Raw genomic sequence first — 22,234 nt, 5'->3', positions numbered from 1 at the left:
GTCTTTCCCCTTCTCTGAATTTGAGATTTTCCTGTGGATAGTTATTCAGAGGGCTAATTGTATTTCATAACTTATTGGAATGCCTTGCTAATGGAAAAAGCATTTAATGTGATATGCTTTTCTGCTTTTACAAATTTATAGATGTGATTTTGTAAAATAATTATTACCCTTAACTAGTAGTTTTCCATCTGTTATTTATGTTTCCATAACTTCAACGTGGTGAATTAAGAAAGAGCAAAAGGTTAGATTTGAATTATTTCCTAATCTTCAATTTCTGAAGTATTCCTTTATTTATAAAAAAGGTTGTCTAATCTTTTTGAGATTAGAAATCTTCATTTTGATGAAACTTTCTATAATGCCTTTGTACTTTATACTTACTGTAGAGATTGAGTGGTATAGAAGAATGTCTGTTATTTCTTCCCTGCCTTCCTCCAAAAGTGATGGCCTTATTACAATAGCTACTAGCTTATTGGAATTATATTTCCTGAGTCTCTGGATGTCTTTAGGAGTATAGTTTCAGAGAACAGAATTAGGATTCAGTGGGTTAGTTATATCTGGTTAGTTGCTTCCTTAGCTCTGGAAATCAAACTGCTATTATAAACAAAGTGAATAGATAATTCTTAATTAAATGGTTGACAGGAAAATTGTTAGTACTTTTTTTTAAATTTATTTTTCAGATACGGATTATATAGCTCACCATTTGATCCAGTCCTCTTTGATTTGGAGATGAGTGGCTCCTCTTGTAAAAATATATACAATAGCAGCATTGGTGTCCAATCAGACGAAATTGATTTATCAGATGTCCTTTCAGGTAGTGATTTATTTTATTAAAAGAATTTTTAAAATGTTATATCTTAGGTTTAATTTACCATTTTACTTAATGCATTGTAGTTGCTATGCTTTAACATTAAAATTCTTAAGAACTTAGCTCCTGTGAATCATTAAAACTGCTTTAATTTCTTACTTTCCCCCTTCTCCCCCAACACCCCCAAACCAGTGAAGTTTGAATATCTCTAATCCAAAAATCCAAAATCCAAAATGCTCTAAAATTAGAGATATTCACCCAGTAAAGTCTCTATTCCTAAATCCAAAAAACTTGAAAATTTTAAACATTTCTGGTCCTCAGCATTTTCTTTAAGGGATACTTAGATGTATAATGTTATCTCATATACTTAGCTATATATATGGGAGGAGTTGTGATTTTATTTCGTGTTTTTGTTTTTACTTGTATGTCAACAAAATTTTAATACTCATACTTCTGTTGAAATTTATGTGTTGTAACCTTGTGAGTTTTATTTGCTTTACCTTTGCTGCCTATAATGTCAAATAATGTTATTTCAGAAATATAGAATTAAGATATATACTTTCTGTAATAAGTTAGGATGAAGAAAGAAAAAAATTTTTTATGTTTGTCATCACTGCCCCAACTTAAGCTTTGTAGACAGTGCATATGTTCTTCTACATGTTTCTGAATAATCTACTTTTAGGATTGTTTGTATAAAATTATTTATATAAAATTTTCAGGTGCTAGAATGTGGTGTTTATTTTCATACATAAAGCAATGTCCATGTTATTGTTAATTCTTTTTCCTTGTAATACACTAGTTGTATTTGTTGCTGATAAACTGTTAGGTAATTTATTTGTAAAACATTAAGATAATTGTTACACTAACTATAAATAAATTTTTGTAGTTTTGTTAATTGCAAGTAAATGATGATGAATTGTGGAAAAAGGAAACTAGAAAATCACATATAGAAATATAAATAAAATGAAATATCTGAACTACATCCTTTTTACCCCTCCTGTATATCATTGTTTATTAGATGTTTAGTTATTTGGACTTGTTTCCTATACACATTTGTTAAATTTTTTAATGGAAGATATTATACTATACATACAAGTTTGCCAGTTTTGTTTTCTCCCTGATACTGCAAATTGAACCCAGGGTGCTATACTGCTGAGCTACCTTGCCAGTTCTCCCTAGTCCTACCCTGTAACTTTCTTTTTTTTTTTAATACCTTTATTTTATTTATTTTTACGTGGTGCTGAGTATCAAACCCAGGGCCTTCATGTGCTAGGCAAGCACTCTAACTATTAGCCATAGCTCTAGCCCGCTCCCCTGTAACTTTTGAGGCAGAGTCTTGCTAAATTGCCTAACTGGTCTGGAATTTGTAATCCTCTTGCTTTAGCTTCCTGAGATGCTGGGATTACAAGCATTCATGATTCCTTCTGGCTGTCTTTTTTTTTTTTTGGTAGTTATAAATGGACAGAATGCCTTTATTTGTTTATTTTCTTTTTAAAAAATTTCTAATTTGTTATATATGACAATAGAATGCATTACAATTCAATTACACATATAGAACACAGTTTTTAATATCTCTGGTTGTAAACAAAGTAGAGTCACATTCTTCGTGTCTTCATACATGTACTTAGGGTTATGATGACCATCGCATTCCATAGTCTTTCGTACCCTGTGCCCGCTCCCTTCCCCTCCCTCCTCTTTCCCCTTTTTCCTATCTAGAGTTCATTTAACACCCCTTCCTCCCCACCATATTATGGATCAGTATCCTTAAATCAGAGAAATCATTCAGCATTTGTTTAGGGGGATTGGCTAATTTCACTTAGCATTATATTTTTATGTCATTCTGAGGATCAAATCCAGTGCCTCACACATGCTAGGCATAGTGCTCTGTCACTGAGCTACAGCCCATTGGCTGTCATTTTATTATTAAGGAATTATGTTGCCGTGAGTATTTATGTTATCACTTGTATTTGATGACTTAGGCTATGATTTCCTTATGCCTATCTCATCTGTATTCTCTAAGTGACAAATCATTTAGGTCATTGCTAATTACAGTTAGAACTTGGAGGATAAGTTAGAATTTCAATGAAGATGAGATCCATTAGTATCAGACTGTATGGTGAAGACCATAGGCTCAGGCCATGCTCTCAGGTAGTAAGTTTGCAGGAATAGTAATACTTAGTAAAGAAAACTCAGAAGAGGAAACTTAGAAATCATGATGTGTCACCACATGAATGTCTCCTCATCTTATTCTTCATCATTCAATCTTCTATTGTCTTTCTTTTTTTCAATTAATACCATTAGTGGCATAAGACAGAATGTCATTCTTATTTATCTCTTTCTTAATAGGTCCCAGCTATGTTTCCACCTATGTGTATTTCAGTTCTCTTCACTTTCTTACCTATCATGATTGATAGCATTACAGTCCAAAGTATATTCATTCTGAACTTGGAGTGCAGTAATAGCTTTTTAACTGGTCTTCCTGTATGCATTCTTGACTCAATTCGGTACATTCTCCACACTGCAATGAGTATAGTCTTTTCTGAGTGCAAACCTAATTGCTTAATCTCTCTCCTTAAAATAGTTTAATGTCTTCCTATTACTGTGAAGTTTAACATCTCTAATACAGCATATTAAAAAATCTTATATAATTTGGCTTTCTTTCCCTTAACATATAATTTTTTGCCATTGCCCCTTCAGTCCTCAGCCCCCTTTTAATCGTCAAGATATGGCCCATAGACCCCCTGAGGATTCCTAACATCAGATTTTTTTGCTTTAATGTACAGTATTGTTTGTCTTTTTACTATGTGACATTTGTATTGATTATGCAAATGCTTGTTGGATTTTACTATACACTTGAAATAAAAATATGCCACATTCATTTATGGATATACATGATGCAGTAAATATAATTAGCTATTAAGTTTTGAAACCCTGAGTATGTATTTTTTTTTTCTTAAATATTGGCTGATGAAATGGGAAATATACACAAGGCATTTCTCTGTGCCAAAGTACTATGGTTCTTTTAGGGAAATAATTTGTGCAGTTGTTTGAGTTACAAATTGAACCAGTAGCTTATTTGCAAGAAAGGTTGATAGGCAAACCATGTTCATTCAATCTTAATTATTTGAGAGATATTTTCTAAAAAATGATTGAAAATAACCTGTCACTTTGGGAAAAATTAATATTTTTTGCCAATCTTAAATGTAGAACTGTTAAAGTAAAAATTAGAATTTTGGAAATCATATATCTTTCAGTGAGCTTGACAGCTCTCAACACGTTAAATCTTTTCTGATGGCATATAATGATGTTAGCATTACTTTCTAGTATTATAAAATAAAATATCAGCATTTGGAAGATTTGTATATAATCTTAAATCAATATTTCTCAAGTGATCCATGTGTGGGATAGTTTATCACTGTGTGTGGGTAAAAAGACTCCTTAAAGTATACAGTATACCAATTGCATGTTGTTGTTGGTGGTGGTTGTAATGGGGATTGAATCCAGGGGCTCTTAACCACTGACCCACATCCTCAGCCCTTTATTTTATTTAGAGACAGGGTCTTGTATTGTGCCTCACTAAATTGCTGAGGCTGGCTTTGAACTTGAAATCCTCCTGCCTCCTGAGCCCCTGGGATTATACACATTTGCCACTATACCCGACTACCAATTGATTTTAATGGAACTGTTTCAGAAGTTCATGGCTAAGGGGCTGGGGTTGTGGCTTAGTGGTATAGCACTTGCCCAGCATGTGTGAGGTACTGTGTTTGATTCTCAGTACCACATATAATAAATAAGTAAAGGTCCATCAACAATAAAAAAAAATAAATAAAAAACAACCCAAAACAAAGTTCATAACTAATTTTTAAGAACTAATTTTTTAAAAAATTTTGGCTGATGAAATGGGAAATATACACAAAGCACTTTTTCCATATACAAGGCTATTAATTTACTCCTTTTTCTTTTTAAAAATATTTATGTATTTATTTATTTATTTGGTGTAGATGAATATAACACAATGCCTTTATTTTTATGTGGTGCTGAGGATCAAACCTGGGTCCCACACGTGCTAGGCAAGCGCTCTACAGCTGAGCCACAATCCCAGCCCCCAACTTTTTCAACTACTTATTTGTGTTGGACTAAATTTTTTTCAAATTCTTCTATACAAATGACATATAGCATCACTTTGAATAAAAATGCAGATGGGAGATTCCAGCTATTCTCTGATAAGCCAGACTATAAAGAGATTGACTTTTAAGTGTTTTGGTTATTTTAAAACCAAAGCATACTATTTCTTTTAGCATCTAATGGATTTATTATTATCAAATGAATTATAATTTCTTGACCTCGAAATGGCTTTCATTTACATTAGCTTAATATATAATATTTACCATAGAGTTCTTAATATTTTACAGACATGTAAAGAGTCAGCATTGAGAATTGTTCCTCTAATCATATTATTTTTTTAGTTCCTCAGAGATGTCATGTTTCTTTGTATTGTAGGAATTTTCACTCTTATTCTTTCTGCCTGACTTCTTCTAGTTTAATGAATAAATACATAGCAATCTCTTATTTTCCCCATAAATCTCATCAATTCATCTGGGAAACATTGTGTTAACCTATTAAAATAAAATTGACTCCCCTTGACTTAGCTACTTGCTAAATAACTTGTAACCACTAATATGGAATATGTTTCATGAAGAGCCAACCTATTTCTTTTTACTCATTGATCTCATATCTTATTTGAGTTTGTGTGCAATAAATTGTTTGTTGTTGTTGTTTGTTTTTTAATGGTACTGGGAATTGGGCCTCGGAGCAGTGGACCACTGAGCTACATCCCTACTGCCCACCCCACCCCCCTTTTAGTGGAGTTGGACACAATACCTTTATTTATTTATTTTTTAATGCAGTGCTGAGGATTGAACCCAGTGCCTCACATGTGTGAGGTGAGACCTTACTGCTGAGCCATAACCCCAGCCCCTATCCCTAGCCCTTTTTAATTTTATTTTGTGACAGTGTCTCAGTAAGTTGCTGAGGCAAACTTATGATGCTCCTGCTTCAGCCTCTTGATTTCCTGGGATTACAAGTACACAACACCTTGCCCAGTTTACAATAAACATTTTTCTTGAATATGTGTCAGGCCATATGTTGGTCACCAATAGGACATTAGAGAGTAAGGTTATGACAGTTTAGTCTGGCATTTAGTGTTCCTTCAGATGTTGACCATTTTTAACTCCTAGATCTTTTCTTGGCCAGATTTTATTTTACCTTGTCTCTTAAATAATTCTGCTTAGAGCATTAGTTGTCTAAAAAATTTGAAAAGCAGTGAAAATAATACTTGCTCTCCTGAGCCATACATACAGTCATTGTGAACTCTTTGTATTCTTTTTCCTTTAGTCTTCTTGTTGTAGTTTCTTTCTTCATCTAATTATGACCATTATTTTTTAAATTACTTATGCTAAATTGAATTATCTTTATTAATAGAAAGCAGTATACCTCAAGATAAGTGTCTTTTTTAGTTTGAAATATTTCTGTAATTTTTTTCACTGTCTTAGTTGACAGCATAGAATGTATTTTCATTATGTATATTTCACATTGTGTGATAGCTAATGTCAGGAGCTAGCTTACTATTTTTCTGTAATTAACATGTAAATCACTTGTTGCTGAATATAAGTTTCAGTGCTTATAAAAAGAAATCTCTGGGGCTGGGTATGTGGCTCAAGCAGTAGCGCGCTCGTCTGGCATGCGTGCGGCCCGGGTTCGATCCTCAGCACCACATACAAACAAAGATGTTGTGTCCGCCGATAAGTAAAAAATAAATATTAAAAAATTCTCTCTCTCTCTCTCTCTTCAAAAAAAAAAAGAAATCTCTGATGTTTCTTATTACTGTGAATGGCCACTACATGGCTTTTATGCAACTCTGTTTTTGTGGCAAACAATCTAGTATCTTCTTTTGTGAATTTTCTTAGTATCATGCTCATTGTTTGGGCTCTGTATGTTTATATGTGTTTTAATTAATATTAAGTTTAGAGCTATAATTACTGATTGATTTGCTTTTTTAAAATTATCTTTACATGCTTTAAGTGTAAGTCTTCTCTTTTTCTGTACTAGGAAATGGAAAGGTCAGTAGTTGCACAGCTGCTGAGGGTAGTTTCACATCTCTCACTGGACTTCTAGAAGTTGAACCCCTGCACTTTACTTGTGTCTCAACTAGTGATGGAACCAGAATAGAAAGGGATGATGCAAGTACGTTTACTGGTATATACCTTCTTTTATTATATACTTTATGGAATGATAAACAAATAAATGATATGTAAGTATATATGTGCAATAAATGTAAATTTTGCTATCATTATAAGTGGAAACTTATGGGAGGGACATTTTTGGGAAGATATCATAAATCATTTTATAATCTTAGTTGATTTCTAAATTTTTCCTCCCTGACAGTAGAGCACTGTCTGAAATTCTTTTTTTTTTTCAATATTTATTTTTTAGGTGTAGATGGACACAACACAATGCCTTTATTTTTATGTGGTCCTGAGGATTGAACCTAGGTCCCACCTGTGCTAGGCGAGAGCTCTATCGCTGAGCCTCAATCCCAGCCCCTTCTTTTGTTTTTATGTGTGCATTTTTAGAAACTTTTTAATTTGGAAAATGTCACCCACAATGGAACTAGAATAGTAAAATAGATTCCCATGTTTCCATTACCAAGCTTCAACAATGAATTAATGATGGCTAGTCTTGTTTTGTGTACACTGTACATATAATGTTCTTTCTTTTATTTAGAGTCAATAATATGTTTGCTGATGTCTTTGAGAAAGTTGAGATGAATTGAAAGAGAGTACTATTTTTCCAACTAGTTTAAAGTAACTGTGGATATCTGAAACATTATTTGAATATATTAAATGTGTGGTGGTGTTGATTTTTTTTAAAATATTTTTTTAGTTGTTGATAGACTTTTTTTTAAATTTTTTAGTTGTAAATAGACACAATACTTTTATTTTGTTTATTTATTTTTTTATGTGGTGCTGAGGATGGAACCCAGTGTCTCACACTGAGCCACAACCCAATCCCCTGTTAATAGACCTTCATTTTATTTATTTATATGGGGTGCTGAGAATCCAACCCAGTGTTTCACACATGTCAGGCAAGTGCACTATCACTGAGCCCCAGCCCCAGCCCACTGGTGTTGATGTTTTAAATAAAAACCTTCACTTATAAATTAAAATTTTGACTGTCAGACAGTAGAAACTTTACTTGCCTCAGTTTTTTACTTAAAAATGAGATTATAGTACCTAATACATATTATAATATAAACTAATACTTTGTAGAGGTAATACCTATTTGTTAGCTGTTGCAAAGATTTAGTGAGTTTACGTAAGTAAACTCTTGACATTGGGTTTAGCCTTGGCCTTCACACAGCCCTTGGTTCTAATCTCAGTTCTGCCACTTTCAGTGTTACAGGGTAACTTTTCTAATCTGGTCTTCACTTAAACAACTAAAAAATGAATCTTGATATCTGATACATTTATTCATCTCTTGTATGTGGCAACTCATTGACAGTGTATCTTTTCATAATGCACACTAAATATTTGCTTTTATTACAATGGTTATCCTTTCCAACATAACTTTCTAGAAAAGACCTGTTACAAGGATTGGAGTTGTGGCTCAGTGGTAAAGCACGTTTGCCTAGCACATGTGAGGCACTGGGTTAGATCCTCAGCTCCACATGAAAAATAAATAAAATAAAAGTATTGTGTCCATCAATAACTACAAATATATATACTTTTAAAACCCTTTATAAGTATTTCTGCTGTTATTAGATTTGGCTTCTTCCTCTTGTTTTATGCTAACATGTTGTGAGATTAAGTTTTTATCTCAACTTTTTGCAAAATATTATTCATAAATATTAATTGAAAAATGTTTTATTAGTAATGTGTATTTGAATTCATATTGAACATACATTTTAATACATGTTGAAAAAGAAAGTCAAAGAAACTTCTTCACTTATAGGATTTCCTAGAGTCTTTAATTGGTGATAAAATTTATTGGTAATAGTGTGTACCAGATTTGACTGTGTGTAGGACTTGTTTATTTCCATTGGAGTGTTCTTGGAGAACATACATTAGGAAACCTTTATGTATTCTGTATAAGCCTTTTCTAGTTTGGACGGTGCTTTCAGATGAGGAAATTAAATATCACCTGTCTTTTTAAATAAAGATCTTAAAATTGAAGGCTTTTAAGCAGTTTTGGAAGTGGAAAATTGTGTGTTGGTGTGAGAAAAATTAATAAAGTTATTTTAAGTTTATCTCATGCTCATATAAATTACTCTCATTTTTTTTAAGTTTTTTTTTTTTTTTTTTTAAAAAGATGAACACGATATCTTTATTTGTTTTATGTGGTGCTAGCTACGGAACGAACCCAGTGCCTCACGTGTGAGGGAAGTGCTCTAACGCTGAGCTATAACCCTGGCCCCTAAATGACCATTAAAAATGAGAGAATTAAAAATGGAAGTTCTTCTATACCCGAAATATTTGTAAACTCAGAAGTAATATACTTTATGGTCATTCTGGGTCCCCTTAGAATTTAAATAGCAATATTATGAGTACTATACCTTTGCCATAAAATTTTCTCATTTATGCTACCTTTAAAATTATATTTATTTCTCTCTTTTTGTGAATGCTTTCTTAAGTATATATTTTTAAATTTTTAGTTATGAATGGACACAATATCTTTATTTTGTTTATTTATTTTTGTGTCGTGCTGGGGATCAAACCCAGTGCCTCACATGTGTGAAGCAAGCACTCTGCCACTGAGCCACAACCCCAGCCCATGTGAATCCTTTTTTGAAAATGAAAACTGACTATAGTTTAGTTTGACTGTTTCTCTGTGAAACTTTTCTTCATCCTGGTGTCTTTGTTTTTGTTTTCCCTTTGTCTTATGCCAGTGAGTTCCTTTGGGGTTACTCCTGCAGTAGGTGGACTATCATCTGGGACAGTTGGGGAAGCCTCGACAGCCCTGAGTTCAGCAGCCCAGGTAGCTTTGCAGTCTCTCTCTCATGCAATGGCTTCAGCCGAGCAACAGCTACAGGTGCTGCAAGAGAAACAGCAGCAGCTTTTGAAGCTTCAGCAACAGGTTGGAGACTATTTGGCTCTTTGTTCATGCTGTCTCTAAACTTCAAAAGCTGAAAAAGTACTTTCAAAATGACCATTATTTTCATAAAGAAAAGTAGATTGACTGATCCGATCTAATAATTTTCAACAAAAAATTGAGGTAAAGTTTTTGTAGCATTAAATTTGTTAAAATTACATAAATGCCTTTTATTTAATACATATATGAAGGGATAGAATTGATCATTTTTGTATAGTCTTTAAGTAATATCGATTGTTTAAACATTCTTGATCAAACATTACAGTTCCCAGTTATTCCATAGAGAATCTAAAACAACATTTCGAAGAACATTTAAATTAATGTGACTTATAATTTTAACAATAATGATGTTTATGGTCTAAATGCAGCCTGTGACAATTCCAGGTGACAAATTATGTCAGATTAGTCCACATGAGAATCTGCCTCCTGTTAATGTTTAACAGAACTTTCTTTCCTTATTTACATTTAATTGTTCTCCTTGCTGTTCATGTTCACTTTGAGAAAGTTTTAGTTCTCAAATACACAGGAAATTTTATATTCAGTATTTTAAGAAGTATACATAGTAAAGCAGTGTTTCATTTATAGAAGAGTCCAGTTTTGATTCATCTTTATGTACCTAGGATTTACTTAATCATGTTTATCTTTATAATTTACATCCATGTACATAGTAGTCCCCACAACTTAGGTAGGCAGGATTAGTCTATATGTGTTGCTTTTACTTCTTTTACAGAAAGCAAAGCTGGAAGCCAAGTTACACCAGACAACAGCTGCAGCAGCTGCAGCAGCCTCAGCAGCCTCAGCAGTAGGTCCTGTTTACAGCTCTCTGCCTTCCAACCCAGTGGCTGCCCCAGGATTCTTCATTCATCCTTCTGATGTTATTCCACCCACTCCAAAAACAACACCACTTTTTATGACTCCACCACTCACTCCACCCAATGAAGCAGTTTCCGTTGTGATTAATGCCGAACTTGCACAGCTTTTCCCAGGCTCAGTCATTGATCCCCCAACAGTCAATCTTGCTGCACATAACAAAAATTCCAACAAGTCCAGAATGGTAAATCATGTTTTAAATAGGTGTTGGCTTAGATATTTTAAAATATTTGGAAGTAAACTTTTAACTATAGAAGGCAAGATTTTATTATATGACTTCAATATATTAGATTATTTTCTTTAATAAAATATAATAATACACATTAGGAAATGAGACTTGTTAAGTTAATATTATGGCTAATATTTTTAATAGCGCAAGAGTAATGTCAATATAGAGTTATACTTTTTTCTCTTCTAGAATCCACTTGGTTCTGGTCTAGCCCTTGCAATTTCTCATGCTTCACATTTTCTTCAACCTCCACCTCACCAGTCCATTATTATCGAGCGAATGCATTCAGGTAATCTTTTACTTTCTTGAAGTATTTTTCGAGCCACTGTGTTGGCTCTTTTGTGACTTATTGTTATCCATTTTGATTTTTCATTGCAAATTAATCACATTTGCTCTCTGGTAAGTACTTTGACCAAGAAAAAGCACTATTATAAAAGGTTCAGGCTGTGTGCTTTACCAAGTTGAATGGAAGAGTGCTATTTGCACAGTGAATTTGTTCTCTATCTGAGTCTTGCTTGTTTTGAAGAATGATTGACATGAATATCTGCCTTCATTGTAAGTGCTCAGTTATTATACATTAGAAATTACATTTCAAGGATTATTCCTAAAACTAGCATTCTTGAAGTGAAACTGTTTTCTGAGAAGAGCTGACAGAACTGCTACTTACCATAGTAACTGAGTAAGATTAATAATACTTCATGGTCTCTGGATTGTTTAAATTTGTTCTAAATTTGTGTTACGTTTATGTACTAGAGACCTGTGATTGGGATAGTTGTTTTTCATTACATCATATTTCTGAATAAACTAAGTAACTTTAACTTATAATCATACCAACTTTTAGTTCTGCACTTCAGCAGCTGAACTCAGCAGAATTCTTAGAGGGAATACAGGGAGATATAGTGTAAACTGTAGCACTTTTCATTATATGAATAAGTAAGCCAAATTTGTTTTATTGTAACAGGTTTTTCCTCTTTGGAAGAATGAGTTTGAAAGCTCATCAAATAAGTCTTATGCTATTTTCTGTCAAACTAATTATTTTTGGTAGCAACATTAGTGTTGATAACATTTAGAATGAAAGCTTGTTCTTTTTTTTTCCCCACATAAATCTTTTTTTTCAATAAATAAAGAATATTCATGGCTTAGATTTTAAATCACATTTACAGATGAAGAAAAATTTTAGGCCCAAATAGGTAAAAATGAAGGTATTACTGCTGGAAAGAATACATGCCCCATACCTAAAGAGCAAGGATCACCAAGCATATCACTGTGTAGATTAGGTAATTAGAATCGTGAAAAGAATAGGAGACTTGAAGTAGTCCATGCAGTACCATCTGACCCCTCCTCTTCATGCTATAGAACCAAATTAAAGCTGTGATACCTGAGACAAATTACTGTGGGTCCTGATCACACTGAGGAAACCTCCAGTTTTTAACATTAGGCCAAGAGTGTTAGCTACAGAAGGATATCCACTGATAAATATAATAGCAGAACAACAAAGAAGAAGCTACATAGCAAGCTACATAGATGATCTTGCTTTTTAGAAATACAGCAATAGATTAATTTTACTTCCAAAAGGCTTATTCCAAAAACTTCCTATTGGCATTTGCACCAAACAAGGCTCCTCGTACTTCAGGCATCATCTGCTGGGCTATGAGATCCAACCGGCTTTCCAGGGTATTGGAAACCTTTATTTTATGATCCCTATTATAGATCTCAACTCCACCAACTATTTCCTCAGGCAGGTAAGCCTCCCGATCATTTTGGACGTCAACAACCTTCTCGGTGGCAATTTTGTACATAGGAATAGCTTTCTGCACTGCAGCCTTTACTAGAGGCAAATCTTGTTTTCTGCAAGGAACAATCATTCGGGGCTCCAATAACTAGTACAAACCCTGAAGCACCAGTCCATCCAGCAGCACTTGGTACCTGGTTGTGTCTTACCATTTTGCTGAGTCTCTGTTTTGCTTCGTTCAGTGAGTCAGTGATAAGGTCATCTCTTGCTCTAAGGACTTTGAGCCTTGCTTGATTCATCAAATTGGACATTTGAATTTTCTTCTGCTGCTCAATCTGTTTTCTTTCTTTTCATAGTATTCTACAATCTTCAGTCTTTGGGTTTGCACAAGACGGCCCTTCTCAATGTTGAACTCTTTTCTGCCTTTGCATCTATTTCTTCTACTTTCTTATTGTCTTCTTGTTCAGTAGAAGCCATTATGTACTTTATCTGCTTCTGCATGTCGGCATCGATGAGAGCCATGGTGAAAGTGATGCTAGGTTGGTGGGCAAGAAAAAGGGTGGTAGAAAAACAGGGCCAAGAAAACCAGAGCAGGTTCTCTGACTTCCTTTACTTTATAACCCCGACTTCCACTTCCTCTTTTTCTTCTTTAGTCTTAGGAGATGTGAGGAGTTGCTTATACTATAGTTTGATTTTTTTTTTTTTTTTAATCTCTTCAGATGACCATAACACATAACTCCTTTGAGTAGGAAAACTATATTCTTCATTGCTTAATAATTTTTCTGTTTGGGAAAGTATTGGTAACTGCTCTTTTTTTTTTAAAAAAAAGAAAGAGCTTCATTGAGAAAAGCCCCATTCCCAAATGTTTTAGTCTTTCTTTTCCTTCATGGTAAAATGTAGCTGGTAAGGCTATTTAGTTTGCCAGAAGAATGAAAAAGAAAATGCATTATATTATTAAGGGTCTGCCTTTCATTTCACTATTTGAACTTGTCCTTGTATGAGATGGGAAATGCAAATCTTCTGTTTCTTCATCTACTTCATCTAGTATTGAGTTGAAGCGACAGTGATGTCTCTATACTGGAGAAAAACATTGTTTGAGATGAGCTGTCTGTTTTCCTTAGAATACTTTGGCAAAAGCATCTTTTTTGGGATAGTTTGACTTTGTGTGATTTGAGCTACACTTTTATTTTACATGTTAAGCCTAATAAAATGTACATTTCACAAGAAGTTGAACAGGGCTTAAGAAGACTGATGTCACATAGTATATCTTGGTATATTTAATTAGTTGTGAAATTAAGGGAAAAATACATCCAATGAATGAAAGGAAGGCAGAGTGATACTTTACAGTATTAACATATATACTACATGTGCTAATTTAAAATTTTAAACTAAAGTTTTATTGATTGATTAATCTGTAGTAGTAGGGATAGAACCAAGGACCTTGTGCATCCTTGGCAAATGTTCTACCACTGAATGCAGCATCAGGCCCGATTCCAGTGTTTTAAACCAAGCTTATGTGTACAGTTGATTTCTTTCTTTTTTCTTTTAATATACATTTTTTAGTTGTAAATGGATCTTTTATTTTATTTGTTTATATGCGGTGCTGAGGGTTGAACCCAGGGCCTCACACATGCTAGGCAAGTGCTCTACCACTGAGCCACAATCCCGGCCCCAATGGTTGATTTCTTTCATAGTCAGGTTTTTTTTTTTTTTTTTGGTTCAAACCTAAAATAAGGGTTTTATAATTTTCTTTTAAAGTTTTTTAAAGTTGTTGATAGAATGTTATTTTTATTTATATATGTGGTGCTTAGAAACGAGCCCAGTGCCTCACACATGCTAGGGAAGCACTCTACCACTGAGTCCCTACTCCAGCCTGGTTTTAGAAAATTTTTGAATACGACATGACAAAGCTAATTTTACTTATTTTTGTTTGCTTTTATTTGTTTATAGTTATTTTGAATTTATTTTATATGTTAAGATGAATGCTTCAGACTGTTTCTGAGTGTATCATTTGGTTAATTATATGTATTTTTGTCAACTGTTCTCTTTTTTCATAGGAGCTAGGAGATTTGTGACCTTGGATTTTGGAAGACCTATACTTTTGACAGATGTATTGATTCCTACTTGTGGAGACTTGGCCTCCTTATCAATTGACATTTGGACATTAGGAGAAGAGGTGGATGGAAGGCGATTGGTAGTGGCAACTGATATAAGCACTCATTCACTAATTCTTCATGACCTAATACCACCTCCTGTATGCAGATTCATGAAGGTAAAGAGTTTAAGACAGTAAATTTATGTGTTTCCCACTTATCTAACAAATATTAAGACATATAGTTAAAAAGTGTAACTATGTCTTTTATTTATGTATGTGTGTATGTGTTTATTTTTGTAATACTGGGGATTGAACCTGGGACCTCAAACATCCTAGACAATGACTTCTCCACTGAGCTATGTCTCCAGCCATTTTTATTTTGATTTTGTTGCAGGTTTTGCCAAATTTGCCTGACTGATCTTGAAATCGCAATCCTCCTATCTCTACCTCCTGAGTAGCTGGGATTATAGGCATTTGCTTGGCTAACTATCTTTGAAAATATTCAGCCCCCCTCCTTTTTTTTTAAATCATGATTGTGTATGTATTTTTATAATTTTTCATTTTAGATAACTGTCATTGGACGCTATGGAAGTACAAATGCCAGAGCCAAAATCCCTTTAGGATTTTACTATGGTCATACCTATATCTTGCCTTGGGAAAGTGAACTTAAGTTAATGCATGATCCTCTAAGGGGAGAGGGAGAATCTGCAAACCAGCCAGACATTGACCAGCATTTAGCAATGATGGTTGCTTTACAAGAGGATATACAGTGCAGGTGAGGAGAAAATAGCAAACATTTTAATCTATTCAAACTGCAGATTTTATAGAATGTCTTATTTATGTTTCCACCAAGAAATGTCTTTTTATAGGTGTATAGAAAAGAGCAAAAGGAAACAGGACATTAACACTTTATAGAAATACTCAATATGCCCTGAAAATATTGTTATTAAATAATTGACTCCATTTGTTAATACTTACCAATGGAGTAATTCTTTTTAAATAGTTGGGTTTTAACACGTTTTAAAAATGTAATTCTTAGTGTGTACATGTATAAATCAAGAGAACATTGCAGGAATTATTTTGTTCATTTATTTTTTACTTATAGATATAACTTAGCTTGTCATCGTCTGGAAACTCTTTTGCAAAGTATCGATCTTCCTCCTCTCAACAGTGCTAACAATGCACAGTACTTTTTGCGAAAACCGGACAAGGCAGTCGAGGAAGATAGTAGAGTTTTTTCTGCTTATCAGGATTGCATTCAGCTACAGCTTCAACTAAATTTGGCTCATAATGCAGTGCAGAGGCTCAAAGTAGCTATAGGTGCAAGTCGGAAGACATTGAATGAAACATCAAATCCAGAAGACTTAATTCAGACGTCTTCCACAGAGCAGTTACGTACTATCATCAGATATTTATTGGACACTTTGCTCAGCCTTCTTCACTCTTCCAATGGTTTGTATTTGACTCATGTATTTTAAAGGCTGGGAACATGTTTGATGTAATTTTGTTGCATATTTTTGGAAATATATTAATTTGAATATTTGTGAAGTATCTGTTTAGAATCAACAATTTGTGTTTCCCTTATTTAAATTATTTTTGCTTTGTAGTGCTCAGGATTAAACCTAGGCCTTACATATGCTGGGCAAGTACTCTTCTACTGAGCTACATGCTCAACCCCACTTAATTTAATTTTTCTTATCTGATTTTTTTTGTTTGTTTGTTTCTGTTGTTGTACATGCATTGAGTTACTGGCAAAAAGGTTCTCATAAATCGATAATCTAATATAGAACTGTTATTTTGTAGCCAGGAACTATTTTTGACATTATATACCACATACCCTATATAGCAATCTGATAAACCCAACTGCAAAGCCAAGAAATATAATTGACTTAGGTGCTGTTTCTTCTCCTCTCCAAATATTTGACAATATATATATAAGGTATAAATAAAGAACAAAATAAATAGAATATAATTTTCTACTGTTTGCTAGTAAGGAAGAAAGCATATGTTGGTATACCAATTTTGATATTATTCCATACACTTAATTAGGATATTGTGCTGTTTTCTCTCTTGTAATAGGGCACTCTGTTCCTGCAGTTTTACAGAGCACATTTCATGCCCAGGCCTGTGAAGAGCTCTTTAAACACTTGTGCATCAGTGGAACCCCAAAGATACGGTTACACACTGGTCTTCTTCTTGTTCAACTGTGTGGTGGTGAAAGATGGTGGGGTCAGTTTCTTTCTAATGTTCTTCAGGAATTGTACAATTCAGAACAACTTCTCATCTTCCCCCAGGATAGGTAGGTCAGAAAATTTTGATGGTATTTGTTCTTAGTGATTTGTAATTCTGACATTCATTGGTTAGATTCTGAAATCTTGTTTATGTGGATGGCAAGTGTGGAGAATGGGAAGCAGGTTTCTTCAAGGATTTGGGATTGCCCAGTGAAAGATACCAGCACAGGTAGTATATTGAAGAAGATTATATGTGATTTAACCACAACTATACTCTTCTTCTTTTTTTTTTTTTTTCTCACTTGAACCGGTGGCATTCATAGATCTAAGTTTCTAAATATTTCCTCATTTGGGGGGTACAGTGGATTGAACTCAGGGGCACTCAACTGCTGAGCCACATCTTCAGCCCTATTTTGTATTTTATTTAGTGACAGTGTCTCACTTTTGCTGAGACTGTCTCCGCAAAAGACTGATCCTACTTCCTTAGTCTCCTAAGCTTCTGGTATTACAGACCTGTGCCACTGTGCCTGGCTATATTTTCTATCTTATGTTATTTTTGTATAGTAGATAAAGTTAACTGATTCTAAGTGCCTGATTTCTCATGAATAATGTTATATGGGCTGGGGGTGTAGCTCAGTGGTAGTGTGCTTGCCTAGCACACATGAGGCACTGGGTTTGATGCTTAGCACCACATAAAAACTAATAAATAAAATAAAGATACTGTGTCCATGTACAACCAAAAAAAATAAATAAAAGTTATAAAATATAACCAATAACTAGAAAGAAAGCTATTGTAATGTATATATCCAGATATTAATCTTTCTTACCAATGTAAGTTCATTGTTTTTTAAAATTTTTTATTCTAATTTGTTAAATATGGAAGCAGAATGCATTACAATTCGTATTACATATATAGAGCATAATTTTTCATATCTCTGCTTGTATGCAAGGTATATTCACACCATTCGTGTCTTCTTCTTACATGTACTTAGGGTAGTGATGTTCATCTCATTCCATCATCTTTTTTTTTTTAACCCTCTTCCCCCCTCCCTCCTCCTCCCTCCACTTTGCCCTCTCTAGAGTTTGTCTAATATTCTCCTGCTCTCCCTCCCAACCCCACTATGAATCAGCCTTCTTATATCAGGGAAAACATTTGGCATTTGTTTTTTGGGGATTGGTTAACTTCACTTAGCATTATATTCTCCAACTCCATCCATTTACCTAAAAATGCCATGATTTTATTCTGTTTAATTGCTGAGTAATATTCCATTGTATGTATGTATATGTAAATATATATATGTGTATATATATATATATATATATATATATATATATGCATCACATCACATTTTCTTTATCCATTCATCTACTGAAGGACTCCTAGGTTGCTTCCACAGTTTAGCTATTGTGAATTGTGCTGCTCTAAACATTGATGTGGCTGTGTCCCCGTAGTTCCTTTGGGTATAGACCGAGGAATGGGATAGCTGGGTCAAATGGTGGTTCCATTCCCAGTTTTCCAAGGAATCTCCATACTGCTTTCTATATTGGCTACACCAATTTGCAGTTCCACCAGTAATGTATGAGTGTTCCTCACCAATACTTATTGTTGTTTGTATTCTTAATAGCTGCCATGCTGACTGGAGTGAGATGGTATTTTAGAGTAGTTTTGATTTCCATTTCTCTAATTGCTGGAGATGTTGAACATTTTTTCATATTTTTGTTGATTGATTGTATATCTTCTATGAAGTGTCTGTTCAGGTCCTTCTTCATATACCCTGGAGATTAGTGCTCTATCTGATGTGCAAGTGATAAAAATTCTTACCCAGGTTTAAATTGGGAATTTTTGGTTTGTTTTTACTTTACTGGAGATTGAACCTGGAAGTACTCTACCATTGAACTATACCGCCCTTTTAAATTTATTTATTTATTTGCTTCTTATTTATTATTGTCCTTTTTATTTTGATGGGTGGGGATACGATCTCCCTAAGTTGAACTTGGTGATTCTCCTGTAGTGTCCTCTAAAGTCCTGGGATTACAGGTATGCACCAGTTTGCCTGCCTAATGAGATAGCTTTGAAGATGCAAATACTATTAGTGTTCTATTAAGTTTAAATGTAAATTATTTTCTAAATTGAACAATTAAATTGCAAGTACTGTCATTCTTCTTCTTTTTATTTTTTTTGGGGGGGTACCAGGGATTGAACCCAAGGGAGTGTAACCACCAAGCCACATCCTCAGCCCTTTTTTATATTTTATTTAGAGACAGGGTCTCGCTGTATTGGTAAGTGCCTCAGTAATCTGCTGAGGATGGCTTTGAATTCACTACCTCTGCATCAACCTTCCAAGTTGCTAGGATTACAGGTGTGGACCACCATGCCTGGCCTATCATTATTCTGTTTAAATGTGAATTATTATTATTATTTTTAAAAAAATTTGTTTTAGCTGTACATGGACACAGTTTTAGCTATACATGGACCTTTATTTTATTTATTTGTTTTCATGTGGTGCTGAAGATTCAACCCAGTGCCTCACAAATGCTAGGCAAACACTCTACCACAGAGCTACCCCAGCCTGTTCATTACTTTTTATAGGATTTTTTTTTTCATTTTTTTAACAGAGAGAGAGAATTTTTTAATATTTATTTTTCAGTTTTCGGCGGACACAACATCTTTATTTGTATGTGGTGCTGAGGATCGAACCCAGGCCGCATGCACGCCAGGCGAGCGCACTACCGCTTGAGCCACATCCCCAGCCCCTGTTCATTACTTTTTAAATGGAACAATTAAATTAGTTCTCACTGGGTATTCTCTTTGTATCTCTCTTTTAGGGTCTTCATGCTACTTTCCTGTATTGGTCAAAGATCACTTAGTAATAGTGGAGTATTAGAAAGCTTACTTAACCTCTTGGATAATTTATTGTCACCTCTTCAGCCGGAGTTACCCATGCATAGGAGGACAGAAGGTATTAAAATAAAGTATCTATCTTTAGTAAAAATATAAGGTTTCTATAAATATGCTTTTTAAAGGTATTTATTATAAAATATTTTAATATCCATTGCAGCACACTTTTAATATTTTTATAATGTAGAATTTCTGGAATGAACTATCTTCATGTGATTGATCGCCATGTAATTATTACTTTAGATATCTGTTATTTTTTTCATTATTTGATCTTTGAACTTTAAAATGGTTGTAATTTTTTTTTTTTTTTGTAAATACTGTCATCACTAAAATCAAGGTCCTTTATCTAAGTTTAAACTTCATAAAGATATAATTGTTCTCCTGGTTAATCATGAGTGTTATATGAATAAGAAAATTGTTTTAGGAATAAAAATTTTAGAACATAGTTTGGTACTATGTGAATTATAAATTGAATCAGGGCTGGGGATGTGACTCAAGCGGTAGCGCGCTCGCCTGGCTTGCGGCCTGGGTTTGATCCTCAGCACCACATACAAACAAAGATGTTGTGTCCGCCGAAAACTAAAAAATAAATATTAACCCCCCCCCAAATAAATAAATAAATTGAATCAGATGTTTTATTTTAGTTACCTGTGGCCCTTGTAGTTTGTTATTCTACTTGATAAATTTTTTTTTTTTTTGGTGAACTCTGTTTAGACTTTATTTTCATACCAGGAAATACCTGTGCTTTATTAGATTTGATGTTCTATTCAATTTGTGGCCACAGATGTCTGGTTTGGGGGAATATTACATGTAAATATTAGTGTTGGTAATGATATGATATGTTTTGACTTTATAAAATGTTTAATTCATTGTGTTATCTAACTTTAGTAGGACTCTTATATTCACCTTAATTTTTACCCCCCCCCATTTCTGTTTAGGAGTACTAGATATTCCAATGATCAGTTGGGTTGTTATGCTGGTGTCCAGGTTGCTGGATTATGTGGCAACTGTTGAAGATGAAGCAGCAGCTGCAAAGAAACCTTTGAATGGTAAAGACAGGGAGAGGTTTCTGACAGGTATCAGAAGTTTATAATAATATGTTGGTGGGGATTTTGAATGACTCCGCCCAGAACTGGCTATTGGCCTGGAAATACCAGATGTATGTAATTTATGTAAAACATGAGTTAACTCTACCAGGAACCTATTTCAAGGTAGAATTTGCATTTGATGGAAAAGTTTCTTTGGGCATGTGTCTATAACCATATGTTTCACAAAGTTTTCCCTACCGTGCTCCTTTAAGCATTCTATAGGGCTGGGGTTGTGGCTCAGAGGTAGAGCACTTTCCTACCATTCATGAGGCACTGAGTTCGATCCTCAGCACCAAATAAAAGTAAAATATATTGTTATAACTAAAAATAAATATTAAAAAAACATTTTATAATAACATACATAAAAGTGAGGCATAAAAGCAAAATTTGTGAAGAGTTCTGTTTTTTTTTTTTTAATAAATGTTATTTTTAGTATAGTATTTTACCTTGTTTACCATTATGGAGTCTATTAGTTAATTACAGATGACTTTGGTTGAAATCCCCAATTTAAAAAATGTGTAATCTTTGTTTATAGGCTGAAGGCACAAAATTATTTAAAAATTTTTTCTTCCCTTTATTCTGACTACCACAGATTTTCATAAATAATTTGAGACAATTAAATCTAATATGTAAACACAGAAATTAAAGTCCATAAATTTTGGACATCTCCACATTGTCAGTATTAGAAAGTTCCCTTAAGATATTTTATATCCAACTTAATTGTTTATACATATTATGTTTTGAAAGATGAAAGTTAATCTGTACACAGAATTTGCTTTATATTGATTTAAAAAAATAATGTATTTCCATGAGTCAGTTTACTTATTGGTTAGCATAGGGATTAAAAAAAATACAATTCAAGTACATATAGCTACAATGTAAAGTTGGAATATCATAGAATATAGTATTGAACATCTTCATTTTATTTATATTGTTCAGTATGGAAACATTGGTGGAAGAGTGTCTTAGGGTTAGATGAATTTTAATGAAGACTTGTTAGATGGATAGTGGAAAACAAGAAAGATGTTTTTACGTTAAACAGTAAAGAATTACATGGGTAAAGTGTGTTATTGGGCCTTTTTTTTTAACTACCTCATTTTGGCAGTCATTAAGTAAATTGTTGAGCACCTCTTTTTAG

The 22,234-nt window shown here is 33.7% G+C and overlaps 1 protein-coding gene and 1 pseudogene across 18 annotated transcripts in view; one reads left to right on the top strand and one right to left on the bottom strand.

Annotated features, from left to right (window-relative positions):
* Positions 1–22,234, top strand: part of Birc6 (baculoviral IAP repeat containing 6) — a 212,070-nt gene that overhangs the window by 78,471 nt on the left and 111,365 nt on the right. For 10 of the 18 annotated variants that reach the window (XR_013429101.1, XM_078029413.1, XM_078029407.1 and 7 more), the window contains 11 exons: positions 678–811; positions 6,914–7,060; positions 9,750–9,937; positions 10,683–11,006; positions 11,241–11,340; positions 14,841–15,055; positions 15,445–15,653; positions 15,984–16,330; positions 16,958–17,177; positions 19,936–20,069; positions 20,947–21,084. Coding sequence is in view for 17 of the 18 variants with exons in the window: in XM_078029413.1 (XP_077885539.1) it covers positions 678–811; positions 6,914–7,060; positions 9,750–9,937; positions 10,683–11,006; positions 11,241–11,340; positions 14,841–15,055; positions 15,445–15,653; positions 15,984–16,330; positions 16,958–17,177; positions 19,936–20,069; positions 20,947–21,084 (2,156 nt within the window). In the remaining variant the exon portion in view is untranslated. The remainder of the gene's footprint in view (positions 1–677; positions 812–6,913; positions 7,061–9,749; positions 9,938–10,682; positions 11,007–11,240; positions 11,341–14,840; positions 15,056–15,444; positions 15,654–15,983; positions 16,331–16,957; positions 17,178–19,935; positions 20,070–20,946; positions 21,085–22,234) is intronic. The other 8 variants (XM_078029412.1, XM_021724551.3, XM_078029415.1 and 5 more) reach the window with 7 other exon arrangements.
* On the bottom strand, positions 12,610–13,305 carry LOC101977718 (V-type proton ATPase subunit E 1 pseudogene; annotated as a pseudogene).

This window comes from Ictidomys tridecemlineatus, chromosome 12 (assembly GCF_052094955.1).
Source record: "Ictidomys tridecemlineatus isolate mIctTri1 chromosome 12, mIctTri1.hap1, whole genome shotgun sequence".
NCBI classification, from domain to species: Eukaryota; Metazoa; Chordata; class Mammalia; order Rodentia; family Sciuridae; genus Ictidomys; species Ictidomys tridecemlineatus.
The sequence above is the reverse complement of the archived record's forward strand: the minus strand, read 5'-3'. Positions and strand labels throughout refer to the sequence as shown.